At 44.7% G+C, this 18,138-nt stretch overlaps 1 protein-coding gene across 6 annotated transcripts; it reads right to left on the bottom strand.

Moving 5' to 3' along the window:
• Window positions 1-293: 293 nt before the first annotated feature.
• On the bottom strand, window positions 294-16,069 carry POGLUT1 (protein O-glucosyltransferase 1). 6 transcript variants are annotated; one of them, XR_012651316.1, is made up of 12 exons: window positions 15,925-16,069; window positions 15,359-15,449; window positions 12,554-12,697; window positions 11,976-12,111; window positions 9,299-9,420; window positions 7,711-7,770; window positions 6,595-6,694; window positions 5,715-5,773; window positions 3,405-3,572; window positions 2,823-2,879; window positions 2,560-2,638; window positions 294-2,421 (listed from the first exon to the last, which is right to left on the bottom strand). XR_012651316.1 is itself a non-coding variant. In XM_075033980.1 (11 exons), exons 1-11 carry the CDS (start codon window positions 16,010-16,012, stop codon window positions 2,620-2,622), a joined length of 1,044 nt encoding a protein of 347 aa, XP_074890081.1. In that variant the 5' UTR covers window positions 16,013-16,069; the 3' UTR covers window positions 294-2,619. The 6 variants fall into 6 exon arrangements, 4 of the variants coding, with proteins under 4 accessions (XP_074890081.1, XP_074890082.1, XP_074890080.1 ...); XR_012651317.1 differs by having other exon boundaries at window positions 2,091-2,205; XM_075033980.1 differs by having other exon boundaries at window positions 294-2,638.
• Between the last annotated feature and the right edge of the window lie 2,069 nt (window positions 16,070-18,138).

Below are 18,138 nucleotides of genomic sequence, written 5' to 3'. Positions count from 1 at the left end.
CGCCCGTCCTCCCCGCAGGTAGAGGCGAGGGTCTCGTCCTCTCGAGAAGCAACGAGCCAGAGCCCGTTCAGCAACGCGAAAAAAACCGGCATCGGACCGAACGGGCCCCCCCGCGCGCAGGCGGCCGACCAGGGGAAGTTTCCAGCCCCCGAGACTGGAGGTAGAGACGCCCTACACATTGCTGTGACAGAGCAAAACCAGAACGCCGCGAGTCCCCAGTTTGGCAGAACAGCTGGGGGCAATCCAGATCTTTTAGTACAGTTCTGACTAAGCAATGATGCATCCAACAAAACTTCATTTCCATGTTTTATTCCAAAAACTTCATTAAAAACACTTTAAAAATATTATACATAGCTGTTTCACTTTCTCAGAGCGGAGTCTCTCCCTTAACTAAAAATACACAACCAAAAAAACCCTTCCACTCTCGCACAGTTATTTTCCTCGGAAACTAGGCTATTTTAGTACCCTGATTCGTTTCCTTTGCAGGCTGGGATAACCCAGGCACCCGTCACATAGCTGGCATGCTGCTCCAGCAACTGGCACTTGATGAATAGGTCTGGCAACTACGTCCCTGCACCCGGGTTTGGCAGTGCTGCAAGGCCTCTGTGCGAGCACAGACATGTGTAGGTGCACTTAGCATTATTGTTCCTTGTAGTGTTTTCTCCTTCTCTGATCCAAACTGACTGCGGAGGAGACCTGAGCTGTGGCTACCATTCTCTTCCATCCATGTGCTGCTTCCTACGCCTTGAGGTCACTCGACATCAAGGGTGCTCACCAAGGAGGCAGTGGCCCTCTCCTGGGACCCCGTGCCCCTGCCCAAGCTCTTCTGAGCACCTGCCTGGATGCCAGAGAAGACACTGCTTCCCACCAGGCCTCTCAACTCAGGGGCCACAGAGCATTTCAGAAATTGCACTCCCCCTGGGCTGAGCAGCCCATAGCGGGTACAAATACAGTGAGCGCAAGCAACCTGTGACTGAACTCAAAATGAGTAATGTGAGAACTAGCTGCCACTGTGTGGCTGAAGACATTCCCTCAACCAGACTGAAAGAGATGAGAAAAGGAGTGTGACGGCAGTGGAAAAGAAAAGCAAATACTGAAGTGAGCAGATGTGTTACCAGCCTCAATGCCCCCCCCAACACCCTCCCCCCCCAAACAACCCTAGACAGTTTACAGAAGAGGATCAGAGCAGAGAATCTGTGAACATCTGGGAAAAAGAAGAGCTGACTCTACCTCTGCATATACTTTCTCTGGGTTCTTAAGGATGTCTGGCCAGGCAGCTGGCGAGAGCTTGTTAACAGGGGCTCAGTTCTGTGTGGCTGTGCAGGCACCCAGCTCATCTGTCAGAGGATGAACCGTCTTTATCTCAGTTGCCAACTGCTTGACTGTCTGCTACTCAGGCTTAGCGCTGTGGCAACATCATCATCACCAACTGCTCCCCTGTGAGGTAGTTTAACTGTGCAAGAATCATTTGTCCTTTCAACGGCACATCAAAGCCCTACCATCAACTTCTAAAGCCTGACATAAACATAAGCTCTAGGCTATCTAAAAAGGTTACCCCAAATCCCAGTACCTGCTTCTGTCAGAGAACACCTAATATCACAGGTGAGAAAACATTGACCATTTGCCAAAAAAAGGGGCATGTATCTCCCAGTTGCATGTAGCTGACAGTCTGTGTACCTTGCCCATGAGTACAGCGGACTTGGTAAAAAGCCCAGTAAAATTAACAGACAGGCTTCTCATTGACTGAATGGGATTTAGGATCATTCTGACACAGGTAGTAACAAAGTCCCAAATGCTAACAACCCTCTTCCAGGCATGACCATAACCACCCCATTAAATAGCCATAGTCCAACATTCTACTTAACATTCTTATGGTGACAGCATAACTGGGTCCCACCGTATGGGAGCAATTTCAAAGTTAGCCTATTGCTGTTCACTGTAGTTGCAGTGTGAAGGATAAGAAGTCTGAGAGAACAAGAAAGAAGATACACTGATCTTCAGATTTCCACAGAGATCAGTTTGAGCTGAAGAGAAAAACAGATTAGTCTCTACAGTTCTGTTTTCAGCCACTCAGAAGTGATCTCGCTGTAGCTCTTCCTCCTTTTCACTTTGTAAGTCAAGGCTTGGGAATATTCAGACAGCAGATGCTCCCAGTAGCAAGAGACATCCTCCATCTGCAAGTGCTCGGTGATGAATTGGCGTCCCCTAGAGACACACAAGGCACAGTCAGAACCAATTTCCAGTTCCTACAAGAGTCTTTGGTTTTGTTTTATATGTATATCAACTTTCACTCTTCTGTGTTTCAAATGAGAAACAACATGCACTGCTCTGTACCATCTATTTTAATATCACAATCTTCATTCACGGTCACAGCTCTGACAGTTGCAGTGCTTTCGTTATCCTCAAGATGGTATTTGTTAACTGGGAAAATAAATATCAGATTTCAGATATCAAATACAGCCTGAGCAGCACTGATGCATGCTGCTTCAGAAGCCAGTCGCGGCCAGTCTGGATACATAACGTTTGCAAGGCAGACACAGTTCCCAGGGGTCAACTCACCTCATACTGAGACGAAAGCTCCCAACTTCTGATGGCTTTCAGTGGGGTTCCTGACACGGGTCACAGCTGAACCAAAGACCTAAGCATATAATCTTGTTCGCTTGTTACGAGTTCGCCAACTGTCCTGCTGTTATTGCAGCAGATCAATTATACTGCACCCTATTAATACTAGGTTGTCTTTGATAGGTAACCCCTTCAAAAGCTGCTTAAGAAAATGCTTTGGAAGAAGACTGCATGACAGCCAGAAAGGACGCACAACTTACCTCTCTGAAATTTCTTGTGCTATGGCATCATTCTCCTTTACAAACTGCAGCAGCTCCCTAAAATGAAGGCCAAAAAAATGCTATGAAACAACTATCTCAAGGGAGAACATTGTCTCTTAGCTAAATTATTGCAGAGGATGAGATTAAGAATCTACAGCTGAGCGAGGGACTGGTGCTCCTTGATTCAGAGCACAGAAGAAACTTGCCCTTCTCATTTGTTCCATATCAGTTCTGGACAGCACGCTGAAATCTGGGAGCTAACACATTATTGGCCCCGTGATAAGTTCCTCTTCCCCCTTATCTGTGCTGCAGGGCTCACTTGCAAATTTAAGTGCCTAGTGCCTGCTAATTTCAGTGAGGGTGATAGACCTACACACTCCAGTGAAACTGTACTCTCTTAAGTAGTATGACCAAATGATTCTTTGGGGGCAGTAATAAAGAGAAAAGAACATGACCTCCAAGAGCCTTTGTCTAGGAGATGCCTAGGAGTGGAGGCACTACTTGGTGTAATACAAACCAAACCACTTTCCCAAACACAGCAGTGTTTTTCATGCTCCGCTGAGCACACTTGGGGTCTCACACCTGACGTTAGAGAGGTCTGATCGGACTGGGATGTAGTGGACCCAAGGCTTCAGCTGAGGGTAGAAGAACTCCAACCACTCTTCTCCAACGTGAAACACAAGTGAACCACATAAGAAAAGGTGTTTCAGCCGGAAACTGGCAGCCACTCCCCGGAAATTAAACAGATACCTTTAAAGGGATAAGCAAAGAGAGGGACCTGATTATACTCGTCATTTTGTGAGGAAATGCACTAAGAAACTGGGTTTCAAGTAGGAGTCAACCTTCCCTCACAGGTAGCAGCTGAGGCCGGGGGGGGGGGGGGGCGTCTCCCTCACACCAAGCTACGCACTGGTCGCTAAAACAAAGGGAAGACATTTATTTGAAGCTCCTCACAGGAAAGGTGAGCTGAGGTTAAAGATATGCTAGGTAAGTTTCTGCTGTCTCTCAAAACTGAGGAAGACAATCAAGGCACGAGGCTTTACCTCCGATAAAGACACCTGCCTGCAACAAACCAAAGGAGGCCTCACGGACAACTGCCAACAAGGCATGGAAGTTCACAACGTGGATGCTGATCCTGTGACTCTACACTTCAGAGATGCTGTTACCATGAGGAGCCTTTTCCCAGTTCTCTCTCGTCTTGCAGTGAACTTTTCTGTTCATTGTTCAGCTTTGCCACATCTCTCTCAGTTGGGTTTTTGTTTTTTTTCCTCTGGGATTCTGCTTTAATCTGAATCTAATTGTTTCATATTAACTTAGGAATGCAACCCTAGGAGGTTAAATAGGCTAGCACACAACAGATGGACTTCGCAGATAACAAAGAATCCACAATTTTGTTTTCAGTATTTTCTGCCAAGTTAGTAAAGTGGGCTTGACTGGGGGCGGATTTCTCTTAGCAAACGGTATCTCAGAGGGATGTTTATTTGCTTACTTGCTTTCTTTTTTAAACCCACATTTCTCCAATTATATGGAAAGCTGTTTTTCCTGTGGGTAAAACCCCTCAGTACATATAACTATCTTTGAAGTCAAACATTTTGGGCTGGGGGAAGGGAGTTCTTCCTTTAATGAAGATATTTTGGGCAAGATGGGGATTATATGTTATATTTATGTTGGGTGAGATGGGAATTATAGCTAAACTTAGTTCAGCAGTAAGTGACAAGGAGTAAATCTCAAATTGTTCTGCATTCTTTGTATTGCCTAGGAGTTCAAGGCAGGGATGAGTAGCTTGTTGTATCAGGAACTCAACAAATACGTGCAGAGATGTAACAAGAACAGTGGTCTGGAGGTGCGGAAATGCCTCTGTCCAATTCCAGACACAGCTCCCACCATCCGTGACCTCAGCCAAGTCACTGAGCGCTGCTCTCAGACAGCCTGCTATAGCACCTACACTGAAGGAAGCAGCGAGAAGTTCACGTTGATCCTACAAGACCCTGGGCTATGACAAAGCGTGTAAGAATGTCTCAGCCTATACTGTACGAGGACCTTAGGAGGCATCAGGGTAGCGAATTCTATGTGTAACAGAAGGGAGAAATCTGGGCAACAGTCTAGTGAAATATAAAATGAGACAAGTCAATCACATTTTGCACAAAAACAGAGATCCAGCCAAATGACTGAGTTCTTGTATCGGCAGATTCTAGCTGGCAGAATCATAACTAGGTAATTTTAAAGCAAAAGAAAAAGCAAAACATCAGACATACAAGTGCATACGTACTACAAGTTTACATTTTTACACAGAAACCTGCAAGAATATTACACCAAAAACCCCTCCCTAAAGTAGTTAAAAAATAAAAACCTTTGTATATCAAAACCACATTCTCCTAAACAACATACAAAGTATGAATCAATACTGTATCTACTCAATCATATTTCAGGTTCTCCCTTTTTCTATATACATCCAGTGGCAACACTTGCCCCCGTATGCATATGAAGACATGACTCCTTAGCTCCTTATGTCTTTGAAGACGGTAATGCTATCACTGTAGCATCAAAAAAATAATTCTGAACACACAGCTTGGTACAGGAATATAAAGAAAGACTGATAGAAAGCCTTTTTGATTTAAAAAAAAAATTTATCTTTATGTTTATTAGTGATCTAAGACCTTTACTTTCCCCAAAGCATTTTATTTCTCCTGAACTGACAGAGGAAAGCTGGCACTGAAACAGGCCATGCTAAACTCCCAAATTTTCAACTGCCTTATGTCTGTTCACAAGCTTTCTTATCTGCCTGGAGCTGGTTGCTGGAATTAGACCCTAAAATAAAATGAGGCCTTACACCGTGCAAGGAAAGAAAAAAACCCACAGCCCTTGAACAGTTTTATTAATCAAAACTCTTACTTGTATTTGCAGTGATCAACCAGTGGAATTTCCTTTGCAGGAGGCTTCCCTAAGGTGTCCTTAAAATAAAGGGAATTAAAAAAAAAAAATCAGTAAGCTTTATATAGTGATTTCATATTTGTTTTCCTTCTCAGTTAGAAACAAAGCTGAAGTCTCAAAACCCTCCATTCAGAAACAAAGCTGAAGTCTCAAAACCCTCCATTCCCACTTCTGAGAAAACCTTCTCTGGTGGGCTTTTAGAAGTATTATGAAGAATTCCCAGACCTTCAAACAAGAAAAAAAGTTCAGTAAATTACACACTGCCTGTAAAAGCAAACACCAGCACAAACACATTAAATGATAATGTTTAGTTGGCAGCTACAGAGTGGAAAACAGCTTGGGACAACATGAAGCCAAGTGTAACCAGAGTAGCCAAGACTGTCTGGAGAGAGCTGGACTGTAGACTAAGTATGGAACTAAAAAGAAGTTATCAGCAACAGTTATCAGAAAGTTATCAACAAGAAGAGCAAGAAACAGAGACAACAGAAAAAGGTTTAAAAAGACTGACAACAACACATAGACAGCTCAGGGCTAGAAGGGGAAGAGTTGGCTAATTTTATTGTAATGGAAGAGTTGGGGATTGGCATAGATCCATTTTCTTATGTATGCTGGTTTCCTTGAACAAAAAGTGTAGATGGAAGAAAAATGTTTGGCCTGCCAGGCTCTGGAAGACTCCTTCCTTTCATCTGTCAGAGAGGTGTGGCCATCAAGGGAACTACAAGGCTCCCCCACTCTAGAGGATCACCCACAACTCTCCAACAAGACGCTTCTCAATCATCAAAGCCATCTTGCAATGCTATTCTTTCTGGCCTTCACACTCAGGAGACAGACACCCACACACCTTTTCAGATTTCCAAGCCTGGTTTTTAGTGTACTCAGCATCAACAAGTTCTGGGGTTTCTCGGGACAGCAGAATGAGGGGATCTCTCTCAGGACTCGTTCTGCAAAAGAAATGCTATCAGTAATTGCCAATCCACATGATTCAACACAGCTAACAAACTACAGGACTCAAGACCCTGCCTCTTTATGAGGCTGACCTCGCTTTGTGCCCCAAAAACATTAAGTGCCTACCATACAGTGTATTTCTGTCCAAGGGTACATTAGCAGAAGAGAATGAGTTATGTGTACCAAAATGATTTCAGGCCATGCTTCTTTATTTCATTTACTAAATATTTAATAGTATTATTCAAGCAATTCCCAGGACAAATCAGCAGAGATGTTGTTTCCTTCAGGCTTCATCCTGATGGGTGCCAAATAAACTCCCTTCTAAGTCAAAGAGAGCTAAGAAATGCCAAGCATCTTCAGCGCTGATCTCTCTGACACCAATTTAAAACACTACTGATAAACAAGGTTATGACATCCCTGAGACTCACTCCTCATCTCCCGAGCCTATCTAGTAAGATATCAAATCCTTCCCTATTGGGGATGGGGGAAGAACAAAGTATTAGGTTTAACATTGTTTTCAAACTGTCACTGGAGAGAGGGCAGACATAATCTACTCTCTTATCTCCCACTACTCAGGTAACTTAAAGCAAGAATATTTTTGATTCAGGGTTGAGCATTTGCATAGCAAATAAAGTATTCACATTGGCAAGAAGCAAACACATCAATATCAAATCTTTAAATTTGTATCATGCACCTGCAGTTCCCTTCACAGAACAAAACAAGCTGGTTCCTAGTGCAACAGTTTTACTCATTAAGAAATAACTTAGCAAATCCATCACAACTTCTGTTTCCAATATTAGACTTATTATAATAAACTAGTTGCAAATGGCAATTCTTATGGAAAATCACTAATGGTGAAATGCTGCTGTACAAAATGTCTCCTTTCCTTACTTTTAAAAAATACATTCTGGGTTACACTTGTTTAGGTCTTGGAAATACAGAAATTTCTGCATACAGACAGCTGTCACAGCATATGTTGGTAGAATCTCCTGTTACAGGAAAATATGCTCACCTGGATCCTCGGAAATATCCTTTAGAGATTTTTTTCATCCATGGCCATTTTTCTGCAGATCTGAAAATATTGTTTATACATGGCAATAAATGATTTCATATAACCATGAAACAGCACTCTCATCAGTTTTCACAGCATGATGTCTTTTTATTATTCTTCATTTTTGATGGAAATCACTTTCTTCAGTACAGCAGAAAAAACTCTCAGCCAGGTCCAGTGAAACATGTTTTCCTGTGAATATCATGTTTAAGGCAACACAGTATAGGCTACTTTTCAGAATACCTTTCAGTCAAAACAATGAAGTACACACAAGCCCCTCATCAAACCTTTAAGGGTATTAAAATTTACCTAAAATTTGAATCACTTTTTGTATCATTGCTATATTTTTCTGTACTTCACTGAGTATGGATAGTGCAAAATGACTAGAGAATTTCTAACCACTGTCACTTCCCATCAAAAACAAACAAATTAAAAACCTGCCTAGCATTTTGCATTTAAGATACAGGGGTTCGTTGTTTTGCCAAGTAACTTTCATTTTATATCTAAGCAAGTCCTTCAAAATAGCTGTTCACATGTTTTATTTCTGTCAGTGCAGTCACCTGCCTCCCTCTGGGGAACTCTTTGTTGTACTTTTCTGTTGCACCTGGCTTGACAGGTAGGTCCTGATCCCCAAACCGACCTGCACAGGTCAAGCTTTGCATCTGTTTATAACCCAGTGACACAAGTGGCATTCACTGAGAAAGCAAGGATGAGTAAATGCTTTGGACCTTCATTCTATTATATCACATTAGGCTTCAGCTATGATTAGTCCCACAGATCTTCAGATTTTGAAGAGGGAATCATTCAACCTTGCATTCTGATGTCAAGTGATTGACATCAAGGTGTTTTTCCTTGTTATGTTTCTATGTTCATTGTTGCACACTTTGTTTGTCACTTCCCATGGGAAACAGCCCCTTATTCTGCTAATAGTCAAAGATCCTGCCAAAAGAAAGACTCCCAGTCAGAAACCTCTTCTGTCTTACTCTCAGCCCACTAATGACTCTTGATTCTTGGGAATGACTCCAGGTTTCTCTATTGCACAATAATACTCCAGTAAAAGCAGATCTAAAGAAGGCTTTCCTTTAACCTTCCAGAAGCTTATACAAACATCCTGGATCATGCCTGCAGTGAAAAAAACACAGCTCCTAGAGAAGTAGTTGGAAACAAAGGAAAATATTTCCATGTGTCAGGGGAGATTTCTGCAGGCAAAAGATAACTGCTACTTTATTGACAAACCCTATCCCACCAAAAATGATAGTAATCTGGCCCTGACAGCATGAAGAATGTGTATACTTCATCCTCTGCATTCCTTACTGAAGTGCTGGAAACAGAGAAGCTAATTATAACTTCTGGTTACATCATCCGAGGTTTCCATGGAGAATTATAGAGCAGCTAGGCTGTATGTAGTTAATGAGGGGCAGCAGGACAGATCACAGGCCAACAGACCTATGGTCTCAGACTTCAATATTGGCCCAATGCTATACAGCTTTTACTGTGAGTTTGTCTTCCATGAAACCTCCACACACACATAACCATTTCCAAAACATACCTTCTGAGGTCCTCTCTCATGAGGTCCCAGCGCCCTAAACCTGTTGGGTAAATTGGCCAAACAGCTGGTCCTCCTTCCCAAAATGTCCAGGCAGGATACATTATGTCATTGTATTCAGGTGTCTTAAGAAAAAGGAGAGTAATGTAAGAACAAGAGTAATATCTACTTCAGTTTACTGACTGAGCCCACCAGTAATGAACGTCCCTTCTGGGAGTTCTGTCAGCTTTCTCCGTCACTGTTCCATAAGCAGCCACGAAAGTTTTGTGGTCACCATGGTGTTGCTGGGGTTCATATGAAGACAACCCAACATTAAAGTGTTTCAATGACTTTAAAAAGGCTCTGACTTGCTGCATGACAACACAGGACTTTCATGTTAGAAAATAACAAAAGAGGTCCATGGTATAGCTGATTAGTAAAAAGTGAAAGACCCAAGTTCCACTCACCTTTCTAAAGACTTGTGCCTATGTGTAGCTACAAATGTTTTCTACTGATGGTAAGTTAAGAGGCATTATTATCACCTCAGAGATACAGCCGCTTATAGACACTTTGACATTTAGGTTTCCAACACTTCAGTTCATTCCAGCCTTCCTAGAGATCGCTTAACAGTTCACTGTAACAAATACCCAGGTCATGTATGAATTTCAGTTCCTCACTCCTATTTGGATGCTTAAATTCCCATATAATCAGAAGGAGGGCCAGCACTTAAGTAAGACTAAACCCTTTCATGAAACCAGACTATAGGCTACTTCCTTGCACTAGTAATAAAATTCTTATACAATTATCCATCTATCTGTCACCTGGAGATACTGGAGACAGTCCAAGGCCACCAAGGTAGTTAGGAGGTTGGTGCAAATGACACATAAACAGGGGCTGAAGAATGGGTTTGTTCATGCACACAAAGAGGAGGCTTGGGGGAATCTAAATGGTGTCTCCTACCACCCAATGGGATTGTCCAGAGAAGATGGAGGCAGACTCTTTTCACAAGTGCAGAGACAGAATGAAAGGCAACAGGCTTTGATTACAAGAAGTGAAATTCCAAGCAGATATTGGGAAATATGTTTTCATTCTGATGGAAGTCAAACATTGTTTGTGGACACTGTCCTTGCAGATGCTCAGATCTGGGCAGGACACAGCCCGGAGCACCCTGACCTAGTTGGTCCTGCTCTGAGCAAGGTGCTGGACTGGGTGACCTCCTGAGGTCCCTTCCAAATTAAATGAGTATGTGCTTCTATGATCTGCTCCTTCTCCGTCTTGCTATAAACAGGCATTGATCACAAACTATGACAGCTTCACCACCACCCCAGGGTCAGCCTTCTGAGATGCAGAACAGGACAATCCTTCAATCCCTTACGCTTTCAGGCTTAGAAAGCACTCGGGACCAGCATCCTGGAACCCTCCTAACATTGGCTGGTTAAGTGTGAGCTGTGCCTGGATCACTGGGTTTCAGTTAAGGATAGGGCTGAGACTACAGTTCAGATATTGGACAATGGTGACAAAGAACTCAGTTTCTTGCAGGGTCCTGCAAGGCACCCAGGGGCAGGATGATTAATATGGTTGCAAAGATTAAACTCTTGCAACCTGTTCTGCATCAATTTGGGTTCTGCTGGCTAGAGTTAAGGCTGTGCAATGGTCAAGGGGAAAGACAGCTAGCTTTGCTACTACATCTGGCAGTGAACATGGTTACTGAATGACATATTGAATGCTTGCAATGTTGTACTGAAATTCTAGAGAGTTTTAGGATGGCTGAGGACTACGTGATAGTTATGGATCATATTATGGTTCAGACTATCTGAGCTGAAGACCTGGGTTCAGAGTAAGATGCTACAAGTTAGCAGAAACAGAACAGGGCCTGAACTAGCAAGAGCAAATGGTTTATTGCTTCTTTTTGCACCTTACTGTCTGCTGGGCTTCAGCCAAAGACAGGATCACAATCAGGGTTAGGTAGCAACAGTGCAGGACTTGGGCACACTGGTCATACACTAAGGCAAAGCAAGATTAGCCAAAGCTTGAGGTGTAATGATATTTTGTTGGAAAGGATGAGATACTATACTACAGCCAGGTTTAACAATGGGAGAAGTAGGAAAACATACAGGAGGGTTCTCGAGTCTGGGAACAGAGAAGCAGAGAGCAAATGTCTCTATGCGTGTGTGCACCTCTGCATGTGCGTGCATATTTGCAGATGGAAAAGGGAATCAGGGGGAAAAGTGTTCACAGGAGATAGCAATATTACAGAAAAGAAAATAAGAAACACTTATTTGTGGTACCAAAAAAGAGGACTAAAATATTCACATTAAATGAGATTAACTGTATGACAGCTGACCAATGGTCAAAAATCCTTAACAATGCTGATAAACTATGGCTACAATTTTAACAGAGGCATTGTAGCAAATGACAGCAATGCTGGCACATATCCCATCCAGCTGTGCATTGTTCCACTGTGGCAGAGGTACATTTTTTGACATGGAAGGGGAGCTAATGAGGGGCAAAACTGTTCTATTGAATAAATCTGCAAATCTGTCTGCCAGAAAACTGGAAGTGAAGGGAAACATAAAGAGCAAAAAAGAGCAAGCAATTTTGAAACAGAAAATCTGTGGGGAACCATCCTCAGAAATATGTTCCCAAGAGAAAGGATGACATGCATGTCTCAGAAATGCTCAGCTTTTAAAGATGTGTGCACCTTACTGAAGGAGAAGACTGGGATAATGGGTTTCATCCACTTGGGGACCTGGGGGTAGTCTCGCACATTGATCACCATTTCCATGTCAGGGAGGCGGTTGATGATCCCCAGAAGGAAGTGCTCAACTCCACTGCATCTGTGCAGAAATGACATATAGCAAAAGAGCTGTAAAGAGAAGGCAGAATCCTACAGCCTCTTGCAGGCCTTTCTCTCTGCACAGGAGCAGAAGAGATGGTAAGCCCGAGCCATACCATGATGCAGGCTGGGAACTGCCTATAGCAGCCTGTAAGCCCCAACGCAGTACAGACACCAGTGAAGCAACTCATCCTGTTAAATCTGGCCCGATCTGCAGCTTTCTCTGCGATCCCACAACCAACCAACCCTTTGTACACTGAAGTGCAACAACGACACTTATCTCTTCCTACATTTAAGCCTCATACAGAATTCTCTAGGCTCCTGCTCTAATAAGGAATTCAGACCTCTGAAATACCATTGTGCTCAATGACTTTCAGCCTGGCAGTGTGGGAAGTACTCCTGTGTCCCAGCTAGGGAGAAGAGATCTTCTGTACAGCTCTTACCTTGCAGGGAACAAGCAGTCCTGCTCACGGTACAATTTGTTCTTAATGATTTGGTAATGTGTCCCGAGCTTCCGGCTCACCACATCTGATATTATCTCCTTGGAAACGCCACCTCGAAAAGGAGCCAGGTCCTGCTTCCAGACACTGAAAACAAAACAATCAACCATTATTATGTACAATAGGGAGGATACTGTGCATTAAATTACTGCAGTATACATAACAGACTTCTAGCTAAAACAAGCTCTGTGTATCTTCCAGGAGCTCTGCTATATGTAGCATAATGGAGAATTTAATTTAAGTCACTTGGAAGAGCTGTCACTCAGAGACTCAAAGGTCCAAGATTCACTCTTTGACTATCTATGTGTTGTTCGCCCAAACAGAAAGCCCAGCACAGGACTCTGAGGCTAAATCAACATGAACTCTATTTACTCTCCCAGAAAGGATCTTACATACCCTGGCAGGTTATGGGTAAATGCCTTTGGCTCACTTAACCTTTGAGTTGTGAAGCTTGTGCTCTGGCCTTCCATGAATGATGGGCCACACCAAGACCAAATCCCTCACACAATATCATGCTATTCGGACATTAAAAAAAACAAGGTAAGAGTCTAGTTGCAAGGAACAGCATTGCCCAGTAATGCTGGGTACGGTGAAAGCCAGCCCAGGAGGACAAGTCTACGTAGCACATGTTCTGTGACATCTGCACATCACCAGTGAGCTCCAGGAATGCAGTTTGAAAACATAAACCTAATGAATATAAGAAAATACAGGAGAAAGATGCAGTTTATATAAATTTAGTCTAAAGGCCCTCAGATCTAACTGCCTGGAGGATTTAACAAACACTGTCAGATTGTAACAACTCCACTTTTTGGTAGACACTACATCAATGCCTTAGTTTAATACAACACTGTTAGGATGATCTCACTGTGAGGGTGGTCAAACACTGGTACAGGTTGCCCAGAGAGACTGTGGAGTTTCTATTCTTTGAGATATTCAAAACCTGACTGGACACAGTCCTGGCAACACTGCTTGAGCAGAGGGGTTAGACATGATGATCTCAGGAGGTCCCCTCCAACCTCCAGAGTTCTGCTATTTTATAATCAGGTAGAAAACAGTAAAACTACATAAAGAATTCCCATTGTGCAGATGGGCTGACCACAGGATAAGCAGTCTGGCAGGGATGCAAATGTTATGAGCTTGAGAACAGGAAGAAAGTTGCAGTTCTATGGCACATCCATGTCACTGTAACCTAAGTGACAACTGAAAGGTAGCAACAAACAAGTTAGGACTTTCAGTCCTTGGCCACTAAGTCACAGAAGACTAGACATAAGTAGAATCTGTTATGTGGGGAAAAGTACTGGCTTTCAGCATTCTGCTGCATATTTACATACCTCCAAATCAGCTATCAAAATGAACTGAGTTTCTTAAGTGTCACACAGTGTACATGCTGTATTATCTTCCTGGATTCTTTTGTAATGCCTGTCAGTATAGCAGCGCTCCTTAACAACCCTTAAACGAACTACTGCTTTAACGACAACTAGGTTTCGAGACCCACAGCAACCGCAACTTCATGTTACTATCATGTTCTGAAGCAGATTTGGAGGTTTTAACCACTTGGGAAAGTGTTCTACCCAAAGGTGGGCAGGAGCAATGAAGATCAAAAACTCCAAACAGAGTGTATAAACAGTTGCCCAATATGACTCATCTGATATTAAAAGCCAATATAGCACTCAATCTCACCCCAAAAAATGAGTGAGCACATCTGATACTTTTAAACAGGAGGTTTAAAGTTGGGCATCTGTGTTTCTGTATTTGGAATCCTAACCCTAAAGGCAGAAGAATATGTTGACTCTTCCCTGAATTCCCTACTCTCCTTTATATGAAAATGCTGCTTAAAGGTATCATAAAACCTGGTCCTACAATCCCTGCCTGTATGGCAATGGTGACCATTGTAATGTTTGCCATGCTGCAGCCGTGCTCTATCAGTGTGAACAGAAAGGAAGTTTGGTTTGGCTATGTCTACAAGACAGATCAGCCTGCACTTCTATGGCCTACAGTGGTCTTGCATCACATACATGCCTCTAGCTCTCTGCATTAAATTCACTGTAGGAAGATCAGGCCAGCATTTCAGGTCAGAGTGCTGGCATTAGGCATAATGCTCTGTAGTTACAAAAAAAAAAAACCAGGACTTGCGTCTACCTGAATGAGCTCCTCTTGGATCATGCTTCCGTTATGTGTCAGGTAGCTAAATATCCACCAACAGTCCAATTCTCACAAGCAGTGAGCTAAACTCCCTAGAAAGAGTGCTAAAAAGTACAGCACACTATCACACCAAATGAATGTGTTCTGTAACAAACTTTCTTAATCTAGCTATTTAGAACATTCTGCACATACTTGATTTCTTCCACTTTTGAAAGCCCATGAGAAAGACTTTTTAGCAACACTGCACTGAGAGAGAAGGCAGAAGTGGATTGTTAAGACAGAAACGTCACCAGCTGTGTGTATGGTTTATTGTGTGATCATACATGAAATGCTGACATAGCGTATGTTCAATCACAGAGAACAACAATAAGTGTGATCAGTTTACAGGTGGACACACCTTCTATTGGAACTATGGAGATCAACCCGTTTCACACAATGCTAGTAATAACCTCCTCCTTGCAAGCACCGTGATGTATGATGGCTGCAGATGCGATACCTTAGAGCCCAAATATTCTCTAGCTAATTCCCAACCATCAGTGCTGGCAAAAGTATTCCCTCTCACAGCCAGAGGCCTGTGGAGTCAAAAAGGAAACCAGTCTCTCTCACCTTTGGTAGCAGCTGCAGTTCGCCTTTACACATGGCTTATAGACTTCCACAGCTTTCTTAATTTGGTCAGTTATTGTTTTCCACTTGGCATCTAAACACACAGGAAGGAAAAGTCAAAGGAATTAATCCATTAAAGTACCAGAACAACTACCAGTAGCTGAAGAGCATTTCTGGTCCGGCCGGCAATAGCAGTGCACCAGGGTCCCACAACACACTCCCGTACTGCTCCAATCCACGCGGCTCAACGAGAGCACGCCTAAAGCAAGCGGGGCAAGAAAAGCCTCCACGGGCAAGGAGAGGGGCCGCCCACCTGAGGGGGGCCGGGGAAGGGGCAGCGGGTCGGGCACTTTCAGCCCGGGGGCCGTCCCGGGGTGCCGAGGGATCTGCCCGGCCGGGCGGAGAAGCGGGAGGAGGCAGCGAGACTCCCCCGGTGCCCTCACAGGACGCGCGGGCTCCCGCCCGGGCCACCAACCCTCCCCGCCGGCCGCGAAACCGCGTCCCGTTCCCCGTCCCCCGCAACACCCTCAGGCCCCGGGCGACGCGAAGAGCCCCGAGCCTCCGCTCACCTGCCGGGCCGCCCGCCGCGGCGGGCTCCGGCCGCCACACGGCAGCCGCCGCCGCCATCGCCCACAGGGCCAGCGCCGCCCGCCCCATACCGCCGCCGCCGCCGCCAACACGGCCCTGCGCATGCGCCACCCGCCGCCGGCGGGCGCGGATGGGCGGGAGGTGAGGCCCCCACCCCCCGAGGATGGCGGCGGCCAGAGCCGCCGGCCCCGCACAAAGATGGCGGTGCTAGCAGCGGGCCTTGTGTCGCGGCGCTCGATGGGAGCTGTAGTTCCCGCGGCGGCTCAGCGGCGGCGCTGTCCCTCCCCTCACAAGGGCTGTGTGTGGGGAGACCCCGTGGGGGTCACGCCGCGACCACAGACGGCTTTTGTACCTGGCGGAAAGAAAGGCACTGGCGTGGGGGGGCCTACGGCAGGGGCTGACTGTGCTGCAGACAGCCACTGCCCAGAGAAGGTCCGAGTGTGCGTTTGGGATAGTCCCTCCAAATAACCTCCTGGCTCCGCTCGAATCCCACGCACAAGCCTTGCGCAGACCTTGTGCAGCTGGTGGTCCGCGTTCCCGCTGGGGTTTTTTGGCGGGGGGAGCTTCTCTGGACGCCTGAATTCATCAAGCAGTTTGTCCAACCTGCAAGAGGCTCCTTCTCGTGGCCCGACCTCTTGCTGTTGCCAAGGCCCAATTAAATTTGATCATTTCGAATTAAGTTATGAATCTCATCGTTACGGTATAAAGGTTTAGATTGATTTGTGTGAACTTCTCTGCAGCTTCAGGGATGGGGACTGCAAGAAAGAGGAGAAACAGCAGGACTGAGAATTGGTGGTTGAGTGCCACCAACATAATGCGTAGGTCCTTCTCTTTGCAAAATGGTTTCTAAGAATACAGTCTTCAAAACTACCCTCTACTTAGTCTTTGGGTCAGCTCGGTCATGTTTGGCCAGCCTTCAGGAGACAGGCTCATTAACCCGATGCTGGATGTAATAACCATGCTGATAAGCAGCCAAATTAATGTAGGTCAGAGGGGCTGGGGCTAAGCAGACACTATCCTAACATAAATCCGGACCAGTCGATCGATGTTTCTTCCCTAGAGTGAGTGTGGGAAGGCCTGTCCCCTCTTTGTGGGGTCTGGGTATTCAAATGTCAACACTAAACCTTCATCATTCCTAGCCCAGATCCAGCCTGGTAGTTTGGGATTCCAGGAAGAGGTGCTGTGGCTGTTTGTTAATAGGAAGGAGCCACATTTACATTAAGGTTCTACCTATAAACTGAACGCTGAGTGATTAGCCGCACAAGCCACCAACTCAACTCATCATAAAGGCCTCTTTTGCGTGACACTGAATTGGTCCTGTAGGTATCTGTAGGTTTAGGTGGAGAAATAATTACCAGAAAACAGACCAAAGAGGAAAAGCATGTGCTGAGAAGGAATGTGAAGGTTTCCCAAGGACTGATAAATTCTGGAGACTGGTAGTCCTGCTGAATCTGCACAGCTGATAAACTCCGGGCACCAAGTGTCTGCTCAGTCTGTGCAAGGCCACAAGTAAATCCTGGTATCAACTGTAGGTTGTGTGACTGTAGGGCAGGGGCTCCTACATGCAGACAAAGAGTGCAGGATTATGTGTACATCTCTTGAAATAAATGACTTTGAGGGACTTTCTGAACATCTGCTTGGAAGCTGCTAGTGTGTCAGCACAACCCTCTACTGAGTATGCAGCTGGGGTTGTCCTCCAACTGTTGCTCCAGCTGGGTAACTGAGTGATTGTATGAATTAACTATGAGGGAATAAGTGAATGTTGTGTGTATTATCTGCTGTTAGTAGTAACAGCTTCCTAGAGTGAAAACCTTGAGTACTTCTGGCTGTCTCATCCTAAACTCCTGTCACACAGCCAAAGAATTTTTAAGCAAATCAGGGGAATTAATCCCTTCTTTCCATCTTCTCCTAGAGTGCCTCTGTCTTCCTTTTGATTTCTGCATAGGGTCTGCTTTCTTCCTTTTCCTCTACAGTCTTTCTCACAGCTGCAGTAGTCATAGATCCAGTACTGGAGCCTGATCTGAAGACTCCCCCAAAAGTGTGAACCTTAAGTAAGGTGAAAGCAACAATTGCCAATACTCATATATCTATATTTGCCTCCACTGGCCCCACTCAGTCTTAGCCATCTCTACATGGCTTATCCACCCATTATTTCTAGCACAGTTTTCTTTCTTTTCTCTCAGGTTCCAGACCAG

Source organism: Buteo buteo, chromosome 8, assembly GCF_964188355.1.
Source record: "Buteo buteo chromosome 8, bButBut1.hap1.1, whole genome shotgun sequence".
Classification (NCBI taxonomy): domain Eukaryota; kingdom Metazoa; phylum Chordata; class Aves; order Accipitriformes; family Accipitridae; genus Buteo; species Buteo buteo.
The sequence above is the reverse complement of the archived record's forward strand: the minus strand, read 5'-3'. Positions and strand labels throughout refer to the sequence as shown.

Coding starts and splice junctions, on each gene's coding strand:
- POGLUT1 (XM_075033979.1), bottom strand. CDS start 16,012: ATGGGGCGGGCGGCGCTGGCCCTGTGGGCGATGGCGGCGGCGGCTGCC. Junction 2,880..3,404: donor TCAGACCTCTCTAACGTCAG/GTGTGAGACCCC, acceptor CCTTCATTTTAG/GGAGCTGCTGCAGTTTGTAA. Junction 2,206..2,822: donor GCACAAGAAATTTCAGAGAG/GTAAGTTGTGCG, acceptor GTGTGTCTCTAG/GGGACGCCAATTCATCACCG.